At 39.0% G+C, this 24,106-nt stretch overlaps 1 protein-coding gene across 1 annotated transcript; it reads left to right on the top strand.

The window, feature by feature from the left end:
* Positions 1–260: 260 nt before the first annotated feature.
* LOC137631532 (probable peptidoglycan muropeptide transporter SLC46) lies at positions 261–24,106 on the top strand. The gene is made up of 8 exons (XM_068363305.1): positions 261–520; positions 4,742–5,156; positions 5,840–6,076; positions 8,116–8,614; positions 18,435–18,536; positions 19,544–19,681; positions 21,464–21,704; positions 23,326–24,106. Exons 2-8 carry the CDS (start codon positions 4,899–4,901, stop codon positions 23,402–23,404), a joined length of 1,554 nt encoding a protein of 517 aa, XP_068219406.1. The 5' UTR covers positions 261–520; positions 4,742–4,898; the 3' UTR covers positions 23,405–24,106.

Raw genomic sequence — 24,106 nt, 5'->3', positions numbered from 1 at the left:
AACAACACGTCTTTAATCAGCTGACTAAAGTAAACAAACAAACGCACGTGATGCGTTCTGTAATTGCGTTGCCATATCCAACAAAAACCTTGACTTTAGGAAGAGGATTATTTCAAAATAGATTTTATTCTGTTTTTATGAGATAGAAGGACGCATTAACTTTAAAATTTCAGATATCTTTTAGTATAAAACCGTTTCGGGTAAAGATACAGTGACCAAACATATTCTTTTATGAGAAAGTTTCGTATTTGTAACTTTCGTAATAACATTCCTGAAATATTTGTGCATGGTAACAATGTAATCCTTACTCTAGTCTTTATTCTCAGTGTTATTATCTGAATAATGTACTGTGACTTGCAACTTCCAGTTGGGGTGATCCTAGAAGCTGACATTCAACTTAGATTTTTGCAACAGCTTTAATATAAGTATCATGGTCACACGAACTTGGTATTGAACTTTGTGAGACCAGTCGTAGCCTAGGTTAGGCTACGTCCAATTGTCATCCACGGAATATTTAAAGGTAGGATTTTACTGACAAGTTTCTTAGCATCGTTCAACCTGTGGTAACTTAAGTTATTTTTGCATGGTTATTAGATCATGGCCAAGATCAGGAAGCCTTTGTAGTTTATGGGGACACGCTGAGAAAATTGGACAACTAACCCAAACTTCTCCCCACCCCCCTAACCTGACCTACAAGTCGTGTCCTTACCTTCCTAATGACTTAAGTGGGGGCTAACGCCCCCTGCAACCCCCCAACCACTGTCGCTATCATACAAACCCAACCTAACCGAACCTAGTAGTTCCCAGGTCACAACCCCTAGCGGGGGCAAGCCCCCGGACCCCTTCTTGGCCTGAACTTAGAAAATATAAAACAACTTCATATTATGGTATATCAGATCGGGAGCCTTTGTATATCAGCGGCCAGTTCCTACCATGTGGATTAAGAATGGACATGGAATAACCTAAATCTTCCCCCCCTAACCTAACCTATAAGCCGTGTCCTTACCTACTTACCTAACGGGGGGGGGGGGGGGGGGGTAATGTCCCATGCGACCCCCTTACACTGTTGTATTCCAAGTTAGCCATAATAATACAAACAGGTGGCCGCTATGATACATACATCCCTCAGATCGTAGTAAAGCACATCTTCCCCATAAGGAAAAACGATTGGGCTAGTAATAAGAAAGATATCGCCCTGTCCCGATAAACTTCATTCACCCCACCCCCTCTTTAAATCTAGGTGACCACAGTGAAAATTGGGGTTATACAGTAGGGTAAAGTACACAGGACCGTTGTAAGACCAGCAATGATATATGGAACGGAGACGTGGGCAATAAAGATGACAGAAGAGAAGAAACTGGATGTGGCAGAGATGAGAATGTTGAGATGGATGTGTGGGGGTGACAAGAAGAAATAAGATACGGAATGAGGTAATTAGGGGTACCACAGGAGTTAGAGAACTATTAGATAAGATCCAAGAAAGTAGACTGAGGTGGTATGGTCATGTCATGAGAAGAGATGAACAGAATATTGGGAGGAGGGTGATGGAAATGGAGGTGCAGGGAACGAGAAGGAGAGGGAGACCAAAGCGAAGGTGGATGGACTGTATCAAGGATGACCTTCGATCAAAGGGATTAACCGGTGATGAAGTGTGGGACAGAGGTAGATGGAGAAAGCTGACCAGAAACATCGACCCCACATAAAAGTGGGAAAAGATGCAGACAAAGAAGAAGAACAGTAGGGATAAATAAGTGGATTTTTACCCATTGTGGGGTGAATGTAGTTCATTGGGGCAAGGTAAGCTAAGAATATGGTAATCTAAGGGATGTCGCAGTGGAGCATAGACGCGCACGTAGCAGTGGAGCGTAGACAAGCACGTAGCAGTGGAGCGTAGACGTGCGCGTAGCAGTGGAGCGTAGAAGCGCACGTAGCAGTGGAGCATAGACGCGCACGTAGGTAATGATATGGCTCCTATGTTAGGTTAAGTGGGACACTTTATGTTAGGTGATGTTCTTGTATCTGTTTCCCTTGTAAAATGTGGTTATTCAGTCTGTCCCAAGAAACTACAAAGGCTCCCAAATTATTCATACAGTACTTACCGCAAGTTACTGATATAATTTTTGGATTGGCTTTTTGCTATAGGGTTACCTGCGCACCTCGCAGAGATACGAGAATGTTAGAAGAGTAAAAAGATAGTGTTCTAGCAGTAAGTTAATTTAAGTAAGCGGGGCAGCTACATTTGAAAAGTAAGGGCACTTAAGGTCTAGGCTAGGTTGAGAGTGGGGGAGGAATAGTAAGGTTTTTATGTTTACCAGTGATGCCATACTTGTAAATATAAACGGTTTTCTCCCCCTTACATTTTTGACCGCTTACTTCTTATTCTATATGGTAACTTTAGCCACTTTATGCTAGGTGTTTGAGATGTTAAAGTCCCTTTGAATGAGTAAGAGCAAGGCTTACAAAGTTAGGTTAGGTTAAAGAACATAAGGGTATTCAATTAGCATGAAAGTATTTAAAATTATAGACCAGCAACTTTGCTGTAAACTTCTTTTAGAGGGTTTCCCTTGCCTCATATGCATGTCAAATGTTGGGGACTTGAAGGGGAAGCTGGGGTCTTAGGATATGGTAAATAAAAAATGAAGGAACAGCACTGTAACTTAACTAATTACATTTAGTCATCAAGTGAAATGTAGAAATTGATTCTAACCTTGAGCTTATAGCATCCTACTTTTCCAACTTGGGTTGTAACTTGGCAAGTATTAATAATAATGACAAGAGCAATCAGAGATTCCAGACCTCTGCCAATGAATATTGCCAACATTTTACTTGTGTACAAACGAAACACTTCTTTTCATATGCTGACCATGGATGAATCTATGGTAACATTTAACTAAAGTCTATGGACAGCGCATCCCCCTTTTCATATGCCGACTGTAGATGGTAAGAAATGGAAATACGGATCCAGAACACATGAAAAATCTTCAGACATTTCTGTAGGCACTACTGTACAGTCAACTCTGACTGGAAAAGTCAAATGGAGCCTGTTAACTGATCTTCTTTTTGTTCAAAAGAAAGATGGCTAGTACTGAATGGTCTGCCATTAAGAAGACTTCTTGTCTTCAGTGAACCTGAAAGCTACAAACATCTAGGTAGCCACCATTCGGTCCATCATAATTGTTTCCTCCTTATCCTGTAGGCTTTGTTTTTAAAACAAGTCAGAGCTATAGACAGTCTATTGCCTTAAACATTCACATTCATCTTTCTGTTACCTATTCGATTGTGACTCCCCTAACGGAATTTTTTGACAATCGACTTGTCCTGTCTCCCTCTAAGAGGCAATGCTCCAGTACCAAGATAGTTGACTATCTTGTGCTACAATCTGAGAATCACGTTCAATTGGCAACCAGGCACATGGCCAGGAAGGAAAAGAGGAAGATTATGCATATAGCATTCATTTAAAAATACAGAGTGAAGTAGCGCAGTTGCTCTTGCTTAACCAAGAACTTCCAATTGGACGGCAACGTCATCTGAGACTTCCCTATTCATCAGGGAACTCGTTCTACACAGTCTCCCACACCATAAATTGCTTCAAGATTGTTGGAAGCATCACTGTTAATCAGCCAGAGATTTCCCTTTTGTGTGGTTATATTATACTGGGAAGCATGGGATGATGGGGTTCATCTGGAGTACAAAAACACTTCAGGAAACTAATTCACAGATGTAAAACACCTGCTTTTCAATCTACTGGGAGTTCATGTAATGCATTTTGCTATCTTCCCAACTGGTTTTAATAATAAGTCACTTGGAAGCATTGAAGGACAACAAAACCTTCATGATATATCTGTAAGCAAAATGGCTCTGTTTCATAGACCCGCTGCAATTGGACAAGCAAGTACGTACCTGGGCACCCGACAAAGTGATAGAGTTGTACGCAAGTTCCATTTCAACTAGGGGAATGTTTTAACTGCAACACTCCCAATCACCAGGGGCATGGAGAAGGATCGGGGACTCCTCCCTTTCTTGCATAGCAGAAAAGACTTCTTACATATTGGGTAATGCCATCGTAGAACCTGTTCACTTCCTGGTTGATCAAGAACTCCAGTTCTAGAATATATTCCAATAAGCTGCTCAACCATGTTCTAGGTACCTTAACTTTTCTGCCTGCTTACCTGGTTTATCAATTACTCAACCATCTGTGGAAAATTTTGGTTTCATGTTACTTTGATGTCTCCCAAGTGCCATACACCAGTAGGCATCTGGATTTGCTGATGTTCCTCCTCTAAGTATCAGTAGAGCTACCCCTCTGCAAGTAGTATGGCAGAAGAGATACTTCTCCATGTTGGGTCTCTAATGAATTGTGGATCACATCTTCCTGTCGCTCAGCATTTAGCTAGATCTCAGACTGAAGAGTTTGTCTATTTTCACCTTTGGATGATCAGTCTGGTGGGTATTACTACCTCGTTAAAAGTTTGAACAACTGTCCTAGCTTTGCTAAAGTAATACTCCTATTAAAGGTTTTGTGTTTGCATAGTTAGGAAAAATACAAATAGATTTTTAAATTTGTTCTCTTTTCAATGTCTTTTGCTGCATTGTGGTTTAGTTGTTTATGCAGTACAGGGTATAGTTATTTTAACCTGTCTATTTAAATTATAGTTTGTGATTCTAGCTATTAAGTGTTCAATGACAACATTTATTTCACATTTTGTATTGATAATTTAACCATGATTTTTTTTCTTTTCAGAACTGAAGGAACACATTAAAAATATGAGAAACCCAGACAGCATGAGGCTATGAGATGCTTAAACATTCTCCTAATAATTGCTGTATATTTTGGCCAGTAGTAGATTAGTTATCAATTCTTTGTTGGTAAAATAAATGGAAATTCAATTGCTGTAGAGATGACCAGCAGACCTAGCGTGACTCTTCATTTCTCAGAAATGGAGGAAAATGAAAGTGTACATTCAGACTCTGAACTTCTCGACAATGCAAACCATCACCCTCGAGAAATTTCGGTGGAATACCGTTCTGAAAAGCCAGGGTGTTGCAGAAGAGTGCTAGAAGGTATAAAGATGATCACTGTGGAGCCAATACTACTTTTGGACATTGTAAGCTGGTCTTTGCAGTCTTCACTCACAACTAATTTATTACTCGAAAAGGTAAGGTTTCACAATCCCTTTTACCCCCGCCATAAGGTTAAATTTCGAGCACATTTTGCTATATATTTTTTCAAATTGCTCTAACAGCCTTAATTTTTGTCGTAGAGAGGTCAGGTTGGTCTCATTCTTTTGGAAAATGCCTGAAGTTTCTCGAAAAGTTATCAAAAACATGCAAAAACATGTAAATAACAGTGTTTTGCAAGAACGTACCGGTACGTCCTTTGGGGGCGAAAGGGTTAAGTTGGTATACAAATTTATAAGTACTGTAATACATTTACATTGGGTTATTGGTATATAACTTTATGAATATATATAAACCTGAGTTCCTTAATTTACTCATCTCCCCCCAACTATGCAAGTGCTATTAAAAGTTAGTGCATATCTGACTGTCAGGTGAGCGTGACTTACCCTCCACCAGACAGTACCTACAACCACCTCTTTAAGTCACTGCCTGAGCTGAGCTGAAATTATACTCCTATGAAAGGATTGCTATGTAACTAGGAAATTCATAAATTACTTTTAAAAAATTTTATTCTTTTATATCAGGTAATGCTTACAGTATATTGCTTTTGATTTGGTAAAAATTTGACTGCTTATGTTAGTTATTAAGGTTTTTGGTGGCATAAAAAATTTTTTAGACCTAATCTTTATCATTGATTCAAGGCCTTCATAATATTTTCCAGGTTTGTAACGAGCGTAACTACACGAGTGAAATTTGTGCTAATATAACAGCTCATCCAGATATTCAAGCACAAGTACAAAAGCAAGTGACCCTCATAAATATGTACAAAGACTTAATAACAGTTATTCCCAGTGTTTTCTTTGTATTATTCATCGGAGCGTGGAGTGACAAGTATGGACGGAAAGTGCCGCTAACCTTACCCTTATGTGGAAGCTTCTTGTCCACACTCATACTTTTGGTTAGTTCATCGTTTTTCTGTGTTTTTTTGTATATGATCATTTATTTGCCAATTTACAGCATACAATGTTGCATTTGCAAAGAATACTTTGCTGTCTTTTAATGCACTGGGTAGTAATTAATACACAACCAAAATTCAATATAATTTTAAGTTGTTTCTTCAGCTGTTTGTTTTGATTGGTAAAGTCATTTACAAAATTTATAATATGTAGATCATTCTGATGGCAAGACATCACGTTCTTTACTTTCTTATCATCTTTCTGTCCATGTTAGAGTAGCACAAAACAGTATATTTTTTTATCCCCCTTTGTAATAGATTGCAATTTTTTTGTTACAAGAAAGGATATAGTAAATATCAAAACAAACACTAAAACAATATACAGTGAACCCTCGTTTATCGCGGTAGATAGGTTCCAGACGCGGCCGCGAAAGGTGAAAAGCTGCGAAGTAGTGACACCATATTTACCTATTTATTCAACATGTATATTCAGACTTTTAAAACCTTCCCTTGTACGTAGTACTGTTAACAAACTACTCTTTAATGTACAGAACACTTAATGCATGTACTACAGTACCCTAAACTAAAACAGGCACAAATATCAAAGGTGATTTTATATCATGAGTTTCCTAAACACGCTAAAAAGCACAATAAAAAATGGCAACCAATGTTTTGTTTACATTTATCTCGGATCATGAAGAAACAAACTGGAGGTAGAGCTTTGCTTATTACCCAGACATATTTCCCATACTTTTCCCTTAGAACTACATCACATCTTCCTACTTTAGATATATATAAATATATATATATATATATATATATATATATATATATATATATATATATATATATATATATATATATATGTGTGTGTGTGTGTGTGTGTGTGTGTGTGTGTGTGTATATATATATATATATATATATATATATATATATATATATATATATATATATATATATATATATATATATATATATATATATATATATATATATTTATATGTATACACATATACATACCTACATATATACATACATACATATATACATAAATACATATATACATAAATACATGCATACATATATATATATATATATATATATTACTGTATATATATGGGTTATGGAAAAAATCCGCGAAGTGGTGAATCCGCGATGGTCGAACCGCGAAGTGGCGAGGGTTCACTGTACTGTACATTTCTGGGTCGACCTGTGACGCCCGGTGAAAAAGGGTCCTTCCTTACACTTTTCTGATAAAAATACTTCCAAATATACCAGAGCAAGTTAAAGTATGGAATGCAGAAGTTACTACTGTACCCTCGCGCGAACACCCAGTGGGCGTCGTGTATAAAGCAGGGGCGTGTGAAAACCACTATTCACAGGCTGTCTTCCATTTAGATAATTCCTTCATCAAAGGGAAGGGCCGTAACAGAGGCCCTAGCTACCTTACCTGAACCCTCGGTCCCTGCTTTATACACGACGCCCACTGGGTGTTCGCGCGAGGGTAGTAACCTCTGCATTCCATACTTTAACTTTCTTTGGTATATTTGGAAGTATTTTTATCAGAAAAGTGTAAGGAAGGACCCTTTTTCACCGGGCGTCACTGGTATCTCCCCAGAAATAGATTTTTCCTTTGTCAAAATCCCTTTACTGACAGTTTTAAATTTATGCTTTTGCCTTTGTACAGCTAATCTTGAAGTGATTGATGAGTTGTTAAAAAGGCAAGAGATATCAAATTTAATGATTATAAAGATGAAATAGTTGCATCATTTGTATAATACTGCTGCTTTATTTCATTATTACTGCACTACATCATCAGCATGCTAACTGGAAAGTACGACTACATACTGTACTTTCAAAGTTTTTATCTAAATATCATGAAGCTTAACATGCTGATTGTATCAACTGAAACTTTATTTAATTGGAATGAAGAAAAAGCTTGGCAAAAAATATTCTCATTATGAATTAATTTTTGTTTGCATAATTAAAATTCATGTTTGTCAAAATTCAAAAGTATTATAACATAATATTTTCCTCCTCAGGCCAACGCATACTGGATGGACTTACCAGCGATGTTCGTTCTGTTCTCTGCAATCCCACAAGTATTTACTGGTGGAACTATGACAATGATAATGGCTGCATTTTCATACATTGCAGATATTACGAAACCAAGATCAAGAACGACTCGCATAGCACTAATGGACTTTTGTTTTGTGCTTGGTTTTCCAATTGGTATTTGGCTCAGTGATTTCATATATTACAGGTTGAATTATTTTGGAATATATGGAATAAGTGCTTCTCTCTTCTTCTTGACCATTATTTACTCGCTTATAAGGATTGAAGACACGCGTGGGCCATTCTCAAAGCATCGTCTTGATGATGCTGAATTTACTCAGAAACCAAATACCATGTTTAGAGATTTGTTTGATACTCAGAATATGAAAGATGCTATAGCTGTGTGCTCAAAGCTTCGACCAAACAAAGGGCGGGGTAAAATCCTTGCTCTTATGACTTCAATGTTCTCAACTCTTTTCACTTTTGGTAAGTTATAGAGCTTTTTGTTTTAGCTATATCTTTTAACCCTTTTACCCCCAAGCTCTTTGGAAATTTCCAACCCTTAACCCCCAAGGGGTTATTTTTTCCCCAACACATTTTGCAGTACAGTATATTTTTTTTAAATTGCTCTAACAGCCTTAATTTTTGTCATAGAGAGGTCAGGTTGGTCTCATTCTCTTGGAAAATGCCTGAATTTTTTCAAAAAATTATCAAAATTATGAAAAAAAAAATTTTATAGCATTTTTTTGCAAGGACGTACCGGTACATCCATGGGGGTAAAGGGATGAGTTTTGTGAAACGTACCAGTACGTCCTTTGGGGGTAAAAGGGTTAAAATATTTTATTCATGCGCACTTCTCTACTTATATCTCTAAATTGAGTGTAAATGTATTTTCAACATTTTTTAACTTCAATGTACACATGTATAAATCCTTGGATTAAGTGAGCCTTAGCAGCTAATTGCAATATGTATTAAACTATTCCAAATTGCCTCTGGGATGAGGTATTACGTATACAGTAGACACCATACCGTTAGAGTGTTCTATGCCTTTGTTAAGGGCATTTATTTGTTTACACAAAAGAAAATGGGAAAACTTTAATAGAAGAAAATTTAAGGGTAAGTGTTGTTTAAAACGGGTGTGTGGAGAAAAAGCAATATCAATATCAGGGGAGATAATAGAAATAGGTACCATAGGTACCAGGCGTAAGGTACCAGACTCACTCGCGTGAATATATATATATAAAAAGAAATTGTTAGTAATACTGATAAGACAAATTATTCTCATTAAAAACTATTTGAAGCATGAAATATAGATGCTCTCCTTGCCAAAAATGTAATAATCTGAATTTCCAAAATTCCTAGCAGATGTCCAGAGTCACTCTCCTTAAGAGATGAAAGAGTATCAATAGAAACCTCTGCATGTGCCGTTAAATCCGTGAATCCCTTTTAATTGGCTATTTTTTAATCTAGATAATTACCTGTGATAAGTCTGGGTTGGACAGAGCAATTGAAATATGTTGAAAAATCTCCTTATATATATATGAAGCTCAGCTGAGGTTCATTTAGCTTCCTCCTCAAAGCTCTCTTGCAGTGACATCTTTCATCAATACTGAAATTTCTCATTCAACCTCAATACTAAGTGCCAGATATATGGCATATAGCAAGAGGCATCATTCAGCCTTCAGTATTCTCATTTACCGTGTTACAGTCCAGATTTAATATTATTTTCATACGCGTCTTAGTTAACTTTTGTTTAATCAGATATATCTTCTTCTGTTTTTGAAATGGCCTTGTGCAATAATTGTTCCACTAAGTTATTGCTAGAGGATTAAATGCGCAGGTATAAACGTGCGTATTTAAGGGTTTTTAGAATCAAAAGACCTAAAGTAATCAGGTGTATTTTTTGCCTTGGATTTGATTTTACATTATTAAAAAGATAAAATTTTTGAACAATAGGAAAATCTTGTACTAACATTAGCAATGGCTTCAGCTGAATCCATAATAAACTACAAGCTCTATATTTCAAGGTAGGCTTTGGGAGCATAATATGATTGTCTGTATTAAAGGTTTGAAGGCCACTCATGAATGGCAGAGGCAACGGACAGTGACATTGCCCTATCAAGCAGGTCAGTGCCCTAGACACAGGATGCTAAGGTTGCAGCGACCAAAGGAACTAACGAGTTTAAGCGGGACTCGAACCCCAGTCTGGCGATCACCAGGCAAGGGCGTTACCAACAGGCCACAACAACCCTTTTTCAATATTAATCTTACCCGATGATCATGTAGCTGTCAACTCTGTTGCCCGACAGAAATCTACGGTCGGGATACGCCAGCGATCGCTATACAGGTGGGGGTGTACACAACAGCGCCATCTGTGGTCAGGTACTCCAGTACTTCTTGTCAACACCACCTCAATTTTTCCTCTGTCGTGCCACCGGCTAGACCTACTTGGATACGCTGTTGATTCTGGAGTTATTGTTCACGATTTGGTGATGTATTTGCTCTAGAGTTTAGCCTTCGCTATTCAGGAAGCTTTAACATTAGCTTAGCAAGTTTTTGGAATTAATTTGATTTAATTTTGGTGACGAAGAGAGTATGAACTCTCTTTCACTTTTAAATGGCCGACCCTTCCCTTAGACGGAAGTGTTGGTGTCGAAGAGAGTATAGACTCTCTTTCTTAATTTGCTTAACAAAGTTATAGATTTATTTTATATCTCTCCGCCTTTTATAGGCCTCTTCGATTAACTTCCTTTTATTATAAACTTATTAAAATTAATTTTTATGTTTGTTTATTTGCGACCTTTCCTAATAGTAGGCGGTCTTTTCTTGGAACCGAAGTTAATTTACATTGAGCCCGTCATATCGTTTTTGCCTGTTAAGATTTTATGCTATTTTAATTTTAATGTTTTTGAAAGAATTTCTTTGATAGTCTCGTTCTATTTTCAAAGTTGAACTAACGTTTTGTTTTGTCTCCGCAGTTGTTGACGTTCAGAACGTTCAACTTGCGCTCTATCGTTACGATAGAGAGAGAGTATTCACGGTTTCACGTTGCAGTAAGAGTAAACCGATTCTAGCGTTTTGTTCATTCTTTCTTAGCTTAAATGGTTTTAATTCTAATAAGGGAAATCTTTCAGTTTTTTTCCTTTAACAATAATATGTTTTAACGATATATATAATTGGGCTCATCTCTCAGGTTCTAAGTCAAGAGAGAGAGAGAGAGAGATAGAGACGGAGGGAGAGAGAGGAGGATAAACGTTTCGTTCAAGCGGGTAACGTTGTTATAGTTTTTGCTCTTCTCCCTAGTCTCTTTAGGGGAAGAAGGTAAACGTTTCTAGAGTTTTATTCTTGTTCCCAGGCTTTATGCGGTGAGAGATTTTAAATGTAGTTTATTTGATCTAGTGTTTAGTCTCTTTTCCAGCCACTGAATTCTTTATCTTTCATTATGTTTTTCTGTTACATTGTAATACTGTTTTCGCAATTACTAACTTTTAATGAAGGATAGAATTGCGTGTTTCAGGTACAAACCACTTAAAGTTTCGAGTTCAGTGAAATAAGTGCAAACAGAAAATCAAAAGTGATAAAGTGATAAGCGCAAAGTGTTACAGTGTTGCGTTCGAGGGTTCGTCTGTTTGTGCCAGTTGTTCGCCTAGTCTGGGACCTCTTACAAGCTCCCAAGCCCAGGGGAGAAGTAATGTCGAAGGACTTATGGGTTCATCAGGCCTTGATCGACGAACAGACGTTTCCCTCCGTGGTTTCGGGTGTACCCACTCACGTAGCCGACGTGATCACCCCACCCACACAAAGACGAGAGAGCCCATTTATTCCTCGTCTGCGGAAGAGGTTTCTCGCAGAAACCATGGACCAAATCTTGCAGCTTTTAAGTGCAAGTCGGTCCCTTCCGCGCAAGTCCAACTCCTAGGTGTAGCCACTGCCACTGGGTCAGTTCGGACTTGCTGCAGTACGACAACTGCACACCTCCCAGAGAGGCAAGGTGGTACCGCAACAGGCAGTAACTCTGTCTGTTGCCGCACCAGCTGTTTTAGACCCTCAGTCTCAACGGACAGTAGCTCCGTTTGTTGTTGTCTTTCATAGACCCTAGTGGTCCATGCTGCAGACTATACAGTCTCAGCTTGCTCCTTCATACAGGAGTATCATGCGGGAAGGTTGACAATGCAGCCTGTTAACCTACAACCCTCCGAGGTTGTGCGCTCAGCAGATACTGCGGCTGCCTGCTCCCACCCTCCACCTGTGAGAGCTCCACCTCCGATGCGCAGTCCACCCTGCCAGACGCATGTTCTTGCTGCGCCTCCTGCTTTCATGCGTGAGTTGCCGCATCGGGAGTTGCCGGGTTCCAGCACTATGAGGCAATGAAGCAGGAGCCTCATGCTATGCGGCATCCTCCTCAACCCATGAGGCAGGAGCCTCATGCTATGCGGCAACCTCCTCTACCCAGGAGGCAGGAGCCTCATGCTATGCGGCATCCTCCTCAACCCATGAGGCAGGAGCCTCATGCTATGAGGCATCCTCCTCAACCCATGAGGCAGGAGCCTCATGCTATGAGGAGCCTCATGCTATACGGCATCCTCCTCAACCCATGAGGCAGGAGCCTCATGCTATGCGGCAACCTCCTCTACCCAGGAGGCAGGAGCCTCATGCTATGCGGCATCCTCCTCAACCCATGAGGCAGGAGCCTCATGCTATGAGGCATCCTCCTCAACCCATGAGGCAGGAGCCTCATGCTATGAGGAGCCTCATGCTATGCGGCATCCTCCTCAACCCATGAGGCAGGAGCCTCATGCTATGCGGCAACCTCCTCTACCCATGAGGCAGGAGCCTCATGCTATGCGGCATCCTCCTCAACCCATGAGGCAGGAGCCTCATGCTATGCGGCATCCTCCTCAACCCATGAGGCAGGAGCCTCATGCTATGAGGAGCCTCATGCTATGCGGCATCCTCCTCAACCCATGAGGCAGGAGCCTCATGCTATGCGGCAACCTCCTCAACCCATGAGGCAGGAGCCTCATACTATGCGGCATCCTCCTCAAACCATGCGGCATGAGCCTCATCCCTTGCAGCATGAGCCTCATCCCATGCAGCATGAGCCTCATACCATGCAGCATGAGCCTCATCCCATGCAGCATGAGCCTCATTCCATGCAGCATGAGCCTCATCCCATGCAGCATAAGCCGCATGCCATGCAACATGCTCTGCATACCTTACAGCATGCTCTACATACAGCATGCTCTGCATACCTTACAGCATGCTCTACATACAGCATGCTCTGCATACCTTACAGCATGCTCTGCATACCTTACAGCATGTGCATACCTTACAGCATGCTCTGCATACCTTACCGCATGCTCCTCAGTCACACATCTTTGGTTGTTGCCAACTCACAAGACTGTCAAGCAGTTTCATAACGTTGCCTTCTGGTCTGCTGCTTTTGCACCAGTGAAACCCTCACTGAGAGAACTTAGCTTTTCTCGGATATGGTTCCTGTAGATGAGAAAGTGCTATTCTCCCTCCTTCTGATATTCCCTTGAGGACTCTGTCATTTGGAGAGGAGCCTTAAGCTGCTTAGCCTCCTATGGACTTTTATTTAAGCATAACATGCTTCCAGGGAGGGTAATGGTTCCGCTTCAGTCGCTAACCCCGTCTGTTGCCACACCTGCTCCCATAGACCTTGAGCTTTGTTGCAAGACATGCAGTCCAAGCTTAGTCCTTGTTAGAGGATTTTTTGTTTACGGAGTCAGTGTGTCATTGGGAAGACGTTCAACAACCAACAGAGGTGACTTGTTGTGACGCAGTGCGGCAACCTCAGCAACCCGATAAGGAGTTGTCTGTACTACCCAGACAGTCTAGACAGTTTCGGGTTGTCGCTGTACTTCCTCGCTTCCCCATGGTTGACAGTTCACAGACTGTGCAGCAGTACCATGATCTTGTGTCCGGCTCCGTCAGACGACTGGCTTTTAAGAGCTCCCACAAGTCGTCGCTGTCTGGAGAATCTCAGATGGACTTTGGATCTGACCAAGGAACGGGGCCTCCTGGTCAATTTAGAGGAGTCCCAGCTCGTCCCATCCCAGACCATTGTCTACCTGGGTATGGAGCTTCAGAGTCGAGCTTTTCGGGCTTTTCCGTCGGCCCCAAGGATCTACCAAGCCCTAGAATGCATCCAGAGCATGCTGAGAAGGAACCGATGCTCAGTCAGGTAGTGGATGAGTCTAACAGGGACACTTTCATCGCTGGCCCTGTTCATCGAGTTAGGGAGACTCCACCTCCGCCCCCTTCAGTATCATCTAGCTGCTCACTGGATAAAGGACATGACGCTAGAGACGGTCTCAGTTCCTGTTTCCGAAGAGAGGAGGTCTACTCTAACGTGGTGAAAGAACAGCTTTCTTCTCAAGGAAGGTCTACCTTTGGCTGTTCAGAAACCCGACCGCCGTCTCTTCTCGGACGCATCAGACACGGGCTGGGGTGCGACTTTGGACGGACAGGAATGCTCGGGAACATGGAATCAGGAGCAAAGGACACTTCACATCAATTGCAAGGAGCTGTTGGCGGTTCATCTGGCCTTGATAAACTTCAAGTCCCTCCAGCTTAACAAGGTGGTGGAGATGGACTCTGACAACACCACAGCCTTGGCTTACATCTCCAAGCAGGAAGGGACTCATTCGTGGAAGTTGTTCTAGATCGCAAGGGACCTCCTCATCTGGTCAAAAGATCGAAAGCTCACGCTGGTAACGAGGTTCATTCAGGGCGATATGAATGTCATGGCAGATCGCCTCAGCCGGAAGGGTCAGGTCATCCCCACAGAGTGGACCCTTCACAAGAATGTTTGCAGCAGACTTTGGGCCCTGTGGGGTCAGCCAACCATAGATCTGTTCGCTACCTCGATAACCTAGAGGCTCCCGTTGTATTGTTCTCCGATTCCAGACCCAGCAGCAGTTCACGTGGATGCTTTTCTGCTGGATTGGTCCCATCTCGACCTGTATGCATTCCCGCCGTTCAAGATTGTCAACAGGGTACTTCAGAAGTTCGCCTCTCGCAAAGGGACACGGCTGACGTTGGTTGGCTCCCCTCTGGCCCGCGAGAGAATGGTTCATAGAGGTACTGCAATGGCTGGTCGACATTCCCAGGACTCTTCCTCTAGGAGTGGACCTTCTACGTCAACCTCACGTAAAGAAGGTACACCCAAACCCCCACGCTCTTCGTCTGACTGCCTTCAGACTATCGAAACACTCTCAAGAGCTAGGGGCTTTTCGAAGGAGGCAGCCAGAGCGATTGCCAGAGCAAGGAGGACATCCACTCTCAGAGTCTATCAGTCTAACGGGGAAGTCTTCCGAAGCTGGTACAAGACCAATGCAGTTTCCTCAACCAGTACCACTGTAACCCAAATTGCTGACTTCCTGTTACATCTAAGGAACGTAAGATCCCTTTCAGCTCCTACGATCAAGGGTTACAGAAGTATGTTGGCAGCGGTTTCCGCCACAGAGGCTTGGATCTTTCCACCAACAAAGATCTACAGGACCTCCTTAGGTCTTTTGAGACCTCAAAGGAACGTCGGTTGTCCACTCCAGGCTGGAATCTAGACGTGGTCCTAAGGTTCCTTATGTCATCAAGATTTGAACCTCTCCAATCAGCCTCTTTTAAGGACCTCACATTAAAAACTCTTTTCCTCGTGTGCTTGGCAACAGCTAAAAGAGTAAGTGAGATCCACGCCTTCAGCAGGAACATAGTTTTCACATCTGAAACGGCTACATGTTCCTTGCAGCTCGGTTTTTTGCTAAAACGAGCTTCCTTCACGTCCTTGGCCTAAGTCGTTCGAGATCCCAAGCCTGTCCAACTTGGTGGGGAACGAACTGGAGAGAGTACTTTGCCCAGTTAGAGCTCTTAGGTACTATCTAAAAAGGTCATAACCTTTACGAGGACAATCAGAAGCCTTATGGTGTGCTATCAAGAAGCCTTCTCTTCCAAGGTCTAAGAACTCAGTTTCTTACTAATCAGGCTTCTGATTAGGGAAGCACATTCTCATCTGAAGGAAGAAGACCTTGCTTTGCTGAAGGTAAGGACACATGAAGTGAGAGCTGTGGCTACTTCAGTGGCCTTCTAACAGAACCGTTCTCTGCAGAGTGTTATGGATGCAACCTATTGGAGAAGCAAGTCAGTGTTCGCATCATTCTATCTCAAAGATGTCCAGTCTCTTTACGAGAACTGCTACACCCTGGGACCATTCGTAGCAACGAATGCAGTAGTAGGCGGGGGCTCAGCCACTACATTCCCATAATCCCATAACCTTTTTAACCTTTCTCTTGAATACTTTTTATGGGTTGTACGGTCGGCTAAGAAGCCTTCCACATCCTTGTTGATTTGGCGGGTGGTCAATTCTTTCTTGAGAAGCGCCGAGGTTAAAGGTTGTGATGAGGTCCTTTAGTATGGGTTGCAGCCCTTTATACTTCAGCACCTAAGAGTCGTTCAGCATCCTAAGAGGACCGCTACGCTCAGTAAGGAAGACGTACTTAATAAAGGCAGAGTAATGGTTCAAGTCGTCTTCCTTACCAGGTACTTATTTATTTTATGTTATTTTTGAATAACTAATAAAATGAAATACGGGATACTTAGCTTCTTTGTTAACATGTATGCTGGTCTCCACCCACCACCCTGGGTGTGAATCAGCTACATGATCATCGGGTAAGATTAATATTGAAAAATGTTATTTTCATTAGTAAAATAAATTTTTTAATATACTTACCCGATGATCATGATTTAATTGACCCACCCTTCCTCCCCATAGAGAACCAGTGGACCGAGGAAAAAATTGAGGTGGTGTTGACAAGAAGTACTGGAGTACCTGACCACAGATGGCGCTGTTGTGTACACCCCCACCTGTATAGCGATCGCTGGCGTATCCCGACCGTAGATTTCTGTCGGGCAACAGAGTTGACAGCTACATGATCATAGGGTAAGTATATTCAAAAATTTATTTTACTAATGAAAATAACATATTTCCAACCTTAAGAGCAAGATTCATTTTAAGACTACGTCTGCTGTAATTTTTCACATCACCTCTGAAAATGGATGTTAGCATTTCACCAGAAAATAGTTTTCTCTAGTAAGAGCCGTTCAGTAACTTTTGGTCAAATTATGCCCATTAGTTTGCAGGTGGGATTAGAATTCCAAATCATCCTCTGTCATAATTTTCAGTGTCCTTTCTAGTTGAACGTTTGGTCACATAAACTTGTATAGAGTTGGATCCAAATCTTAAAAAAGCCTTGAAGGCTAAGGTTTAGGATATTAGCCCTTTTACCCCCAGGCTATTTGGAACTTTCCAACCCTTAACCCCCAGGCATTTTTTTTTCAAGCACATTTTGCAATATATGATTTTTAAATTGCTCTAACAGCCTTAATTTTTGTCATAGAGAGGTCGGGTTGGTCTCATTCTTTTGGAAAATGCCTGAAGTTTCTCATAAAGTTATCCAAAATATTGCAAAAAAAATGTAAATAGCAGTTTTTTGCAAGGACGTACCAGTACGTCCATGGGGGTAAAGGGATGAGTTTTGTGAAACGTACCAGTACGTCCATTGGGGGTAAAAGAGTTAGGAGTACACCTACATCTCTTATTTTTTTTTCTTTCAGAAATCTTTCTTTAGAAAGATTTTTAACAGCAGCTCAATGCTATATCATGTCGATGGTTGCTGAACATTACCTTGCAGAATCATGGTTTACTTATCGAGATTGCTGGGCTCTATGTCCTATAGTGGCTGCTGGTGATGTGGTCTTTCAACTTTTGGGAGTTCAGTTGACTTGTAATCTTATTTTTGAAGTTTTACAAATATCTTTAAAAAAAAAAAAGCATAGAGCCCCTTATATCTAAGATTGTTTGTTACCATTAATCTAGATCAGTTGAATCAAGAATTGTAATTATTTTACACTTTAATTTTAATTCTATAATTTACCTATCGCTTTCGTTCACTGGCTTTTCATCTCCATCAGAGTGCTGGAATCAGCAATATAAGCATCATATACATCCAACCCTACTCCCTACTGACTTGTAATGTCAAGAGGACAGATAATAGTTCAACTTCAAAACTGAAATAAGAGTCCCTGGCTATTTGCCTCTTACCATTTAACACTTGAGTGTCTCATTACTTTATAAGAGGGATCTGTTTATTAAACAGAAAGAATATATGAAATTTATTTTTAAATGTTGATTAACCGATCTTCTGGAGAAGCAAAGTAAACATTAGGCGAGTATAGAAATAAATTTCATTATAAACATTTTTCTTTAAAGTTTTACCTTATATTTCAGGAGTCGCAAATATTGCCTACCTCTTTGTGAAAATAAAATTTGGTTGGGATTATAACCAATACGTACACTTAGGAATTGTGAGGTGCTTCGCAGGAATTTTGGGTAAGGTTAACTTCTTGCTTATGTAATTGATTTTCTTATAAATCCGGAATTATATACAAATCCTCATATTGTACACCCAACTGTAATCAACTAGTCTGGGTGTGAGTAAACCATGCAAATTAAAGTAACATGTATGGGTACCTTTGCGATGATTTCCAGTAGTACATGGGTACTGTCTTACGAAATCAACATCCATTCATGTCCCTAAAATCAATCCTTGACTTCAAAGTAAGTATTGAAGGAGTAGTAATAGCCAGGATGAATTGTAAAAATTCAGTATCCTATTAATGAACAGAGCAAATATTTTAAACAACTGAAAGCAAATCATGTTATGTCAGGTAACCCTTCTATCTGTATGTGTACTGTATGCACAAGACTACCAATGCTCTTCTTTTACATATTAAATGAAGTAGAACTCTAGGACATTCAAAGACGATGAATAAAGCCTTTGCTAGACTACTGATAAATAAAAGTACAGTATCCTATAAGTAAAAAAAAGAAGAACAAAATTATAATGAATACCTTCTAAAATAACTACATACATTAAATTTATTGAGTAATATAAATATCTTTATACAACCCTAAAGTCTCAGGAAATATCTGACCTGTGTAGTCACTGACAAACAGAAATTGAGTCAAATGACTGGTGAGAAACCTCGTATTTGCATGTGCTAGCATAGGACTACCACTACTAATTTTTCGTATTAAATAAGATAATAAGTAAAGACCTTATTGGGTGAACAATTACAATATGACAATTTGTCTTAAATTATATTTTTTGTAGCTATACAAACCTGTAATCATTTAATATAGGAATTCTTTTCAGCTGCGCTTAAGCAAATTCCTATATTAAATGATTACGAGGTTTGTGTATTGCGTCGGAACAAATGATTTTACTAAAATGTTTAAATGAGTTCATATATAATGAAATGCAGTGTGGAAGATGAAGAAATAAATCATTAAAAAAATTTAGATTTTAAATGAGTTTTCTTTCCTTGCCTTTGCAGGTGTTGGAATTATGTTACCATTGCTGAGCTACAAATTACAAGTGCATGACTCGGTTTTAGGAATCATTGGTTGCTTTAGTGGAGTAGCGTCTTCCATTGTAACAGGGTTTGCTCCAAGTTCTTGGTATATGTATTTAGGTAAGTGTTCATGTTATGTTAACAGTTTCGATATTTTATATTTTTTTTATAGAATACAGTATCCTATTTCGATACAGTTTTTAGCCATTAGGTAAATATTTTTGACTCTTTAAAGGAAAGCTATAAATAAATATTGTGGATCATTGCATTTCAAAGATCTAGTCTTTCTCAATGAAATATTCCTTTTGACATGTGGAGCGGAATGTACTTTTAACACAAACAAAGCAGTGTAATGTTGGTTCGATAAAATTTTCTTTAGCTCTGTGAAAAGATGTACCATCATCCAAAGATATTTGGATTATCACAAATAGAAATTGTTCCACTATACAAACAGGGATGATTCTATTCTACAAACAGGAATTATTCCATTCTAACTTCCAAAGGAAATGAAATTATCTTATTTTTAAAATGAGAGGAGGAAGTGATCACTAAGGGATTTTGACGAAGGAAAAATCTATTTCTGGGCGAGGGACCTGTGTCGCCCAGTGAAATGCTCCTTAAAGCACCATTTCTAAGGTATAATTACTGCTAAATATACCAGAGAAAAATTTGCATGGAATGCCAGGAATATACCCAACTCGCTTACCCTTATAGGCTGTCTGTATAAAAACTGGGGCGCTTGAAACCACTACCAGAGGCCCCCCACCAATTAGACTTCTCCCTCCTCAACATCCCCCGTTACTACGAGGTGTCATGCATCAAGAGGATAAGTCAGATATGGAATGACATAACTTTGTTTATAAAACTTATATGAGATCTATATTATTTTATTATGGAAATGTATAACTTTAAGTAAGCTATAATTCCTAACACTGTATCCAATTCTAAAATATTAAACGGCTATTGTTGTCATATATAGTAATTGGATATTTCTTTTGTACTGTATCACAAATTGTACGATGAAGATTTAATTCACTGAGAAAAACTACCCTTCTGGTTGTTCATAAATACTAAACTAATATTTTCAATGGTAGTCAGGTTATTCCCCAAAAGTTTTAATTGCAATAAGACTGATCTGCTTCGGAAGGAAATGTCAAACAAGACCTATATCACAAGGTAGGAGAGAACGTTGCATAGGTATAAATCAGTGGATTACAGATTAACACTTGTCATGTTTGTGCAAAGGGGGGATTTGAAACCAAATCCTCTCATGTGATGAGAAGACAGATGTTGGTCCGAAAAGCAATAGGTATGAAACTGGGACAAAAACCTGTAGGAAAACAAAATAAAATGGGGAAGTGAAGATCGTGCCCAGATGGAAGAGCAGGAAATTTGAATACAAAACAGAAGATGGTGAAGAGAACTGGTGTTACATTGAGAAGAACGGATGTGAAAACGCAGATGATGATTAAAAAATTAATATAAATGATTGGGTAATGGGTTTAATTTATCAAAGTTAGCACCCAGATGTACACAAGTTAACAGCGGAAGAAAAGAGACAAATGGAATAATGCGAGTATGCATCTCTTTTAGCGAATGTTATGAACCATAGAAAATTCAATTTATGACAAAATCCTCAACTGATGCTACTAAACACTATTCGTGATATTATAACAAAGAAAAATATATTTTCACATTTTAGCAATATTCTATACAGAATTGTATTTTAAAAGTTCAGTCATTTACATTGAGATTGTACAAATCATGTTTGGATAGAAAATTTATTTATACAGCATTGGAATCATGCAATGTAATTAAGCTTTGAAATTGTGACTTTTTTTTTTTCTTTTTGCAAGCACTCAAAATTTTGTGAATATCTGATGCTTATTCTTTCTTTTATAGGTACTGTTGTTGGTGGTTTCTCAGGATTGGCAGCATTGGTAAACCGATCAATCTTGAGCAAAATCGTTCCAGATGAGGAAATTGGGAAAGTTTTTTCAATGACTGCAGCATTTGAAGCAGCAGTACCTCTCATGTCAAGTCCTTTGTACACATTAGTATATAACACCTCCATCAAATCATTTCCTGGTGCAGTGTACTTGATGACTTCGTTGTTTTTCCTGTTTCCATTCTGTACATATGTGTAAGTATAATTTACTAATACACTAGAGTACAATACAGTAGATGTCTTAATCTTTTAATGTTTCAAGTGTGTTACATACATAACCAAGTTTATTACAGGAAGATGGCAGTACACTTGTTCATGAGCGGGACTTCACCGTGTAGAACATTCAGTAGAAATAACTACTTAATATCTCTCACTCATGTATCATCTTGAATTCTTCATTCAGGGCACGATTATAAGCTTTCTTATGATGAATGTCCACGTTATAAATAAGGACAACCTCACATATAACCACTGTGAGAGAGGATTACAATGAGCTTAATTATTTCAATGAAAAAACTGGTCGTCATTCAAAGAAGGAAGAGATCAACTATTATCTAAGAAAAGTATACGATATTTTGCCATTTCATATACAAGACCCTTTGTTTCTGCAGGGAAATGGAGTTGGTACTGCCTCCTTTCACTTCTACTGCTCTTTTTTTTTTTTTTTTTTTTTTTTTTTTCTACAGCTTATTCCCTTTTCTTAGGAATACTAGAGGTACAACTATGTCTCCCAAATTTGCATAAGCTAGATTTTATGAAGAATGTTAAATTAATCAGCAAAATTGAATCAGCATTTGAAATACAACACTCGTCAAAAACTCACTTGTTACCTCCTTGATTATTGTTTTAAATGTTGTCATGTATCAGAGATGTTTAAGTCTGATTATCTGCGTCAAGCAGATGTATTTCTTTTGTATTAAGCAGAAGATCCCTTGCCAACTCACTGCCATATTGAGGTCTACTAAAGGGCAACAAGTCAACCACGCACTAAAGAAAGCCTTGCTAATGTTGTGGTGGGCTTATTTCAGGTCATTAGCTTTAATGTACAGTACTTGGATATGAATTATTATCTTGATTTAATTCATATCCTTCATCATTAATCCACTCCTCCAAACTATTATACATGAATGTGGTTATATGTATCATGGATTTTATTATATCAGATTAAATCTGAAAGGTAAGATTTAAATTTTAAACAAGTTTTATTTGGTTTGGTAGTTCATTTTTCATAGATTACCACCATATTTACCATGGTAATTTGGAATTTAGCACATGAATCCTAGTTAGTTTATTTGAAATTGACAATTATTATATCAAAATTATTTCAATAGTGAACTGGGATACATGCAAGTTCCCAAAAGCGACTGTAACGCAGTTCCGGTATGCCCTGCTGCTTCCTCCGGTCGCCTTGGATGACCGTGGAGGAAGCAACTGTAGGGGATTCAGCGTTATGAAGCTGCATCTGTGGTGGATAACGGGGGGAGGGTGGGCTGTGGCACCCTAGCAGTACCAGCCGCATTCAGTTGAGTCCCTCGTCAGGCTGGGAGGAGCGTAGAGAGGAAAGGTCCCCTTTTTTATCATTTGTTCGATGTCGGCTACCCTCAAAATTGGGGAAGTGCCTTGGTATATGTATGATGTATACTTAAATCTTATAAAAATAATGAATCCTGTGGAAACAAAGGGTCTTAACATATGCCATTGACTAGCATACCAAATACTTGATTATTCCTGGCAACTGATACTTTCAAATGTGAATGAGAATTGCTAAGCACTACGTTTAAAACTGGTTTCTAGCATTACTTTATTTTCATTTCAGATGGCTTTTCATCACAAGACATCTGTCTGTATTCGAACATCGCCTACTTGATGAAAACATTCCAGACATTGAAGATTAGCTGAAAAGCCTAAAACCATCTCAGGGATGCGGTTTGCAAACTGTCTCACAAAAACAAGGAAAAGTGTTGGTAAAGGTAAATTTAGTTTTCCAAGAAAACAATGAGCACCGATAATGGAAATTTAGTATTCATGAGAAAATTTTATACAGTATTTTTGTAGATGCAGTGTTTTAATCCAATTTCTTTTATACAATATTATACTTTAATCTAATTTTAAAAGTATATCTGAAAGTATTGCTTTTTTAGTTCTAGTCTACTAATTATTAATGCCAAAGTATTGAAGAAATTTTCAATTTCATTCTTAAAGTATGAAGTCCAATAAGTGAGCATCATAAAATTAATTTATTTGAATATTATCTCAGCCTATTTTTGATAGAAACTGGGAATTAGAAAATCACTTTTATCCATATATGCAGGTTTTTTCTTTTGTATTTAAGGCAAAGAATTTTGCCTCAGGATTATGTTTTAATGCTTAATAGCTTCTCAAGGAAAGAGAAAAAAATACATTTTACCTAGTGAAAAGCTTTATCGTTTTATACAGTACTATTATGTATAATAGATGGCTGTGTGTATATGTTCTTCCATATATATAGATATATTGATTTCCTACTCTTAGAATTAATTTAAGATTTTTTCTAATTACCTTAAGTTCACAGCTACAATAAATGAGAATCAAATCTCTTCTTTTTCTTAAAGATGTTT

This window comes from Palaemon carinicauda, chromosome 40 (assembly GCF_036898095.1).
Source record: "Palaemon carinicauda isolate YSFRI2023 chromosome 40, ASM3689809v2, whole genome shotgun sequence".
In the NCBI taxonomy this organism is placed as follows: Eukaryota; Metazoa; Arthropoda; class Malacostraca; order Decapoda; family Palaemonidae; genus Palaemon; species Palaemon carinicauda.
This window is presented reverse-complemented; position numbering and strand designations above follow the sequence as displayed.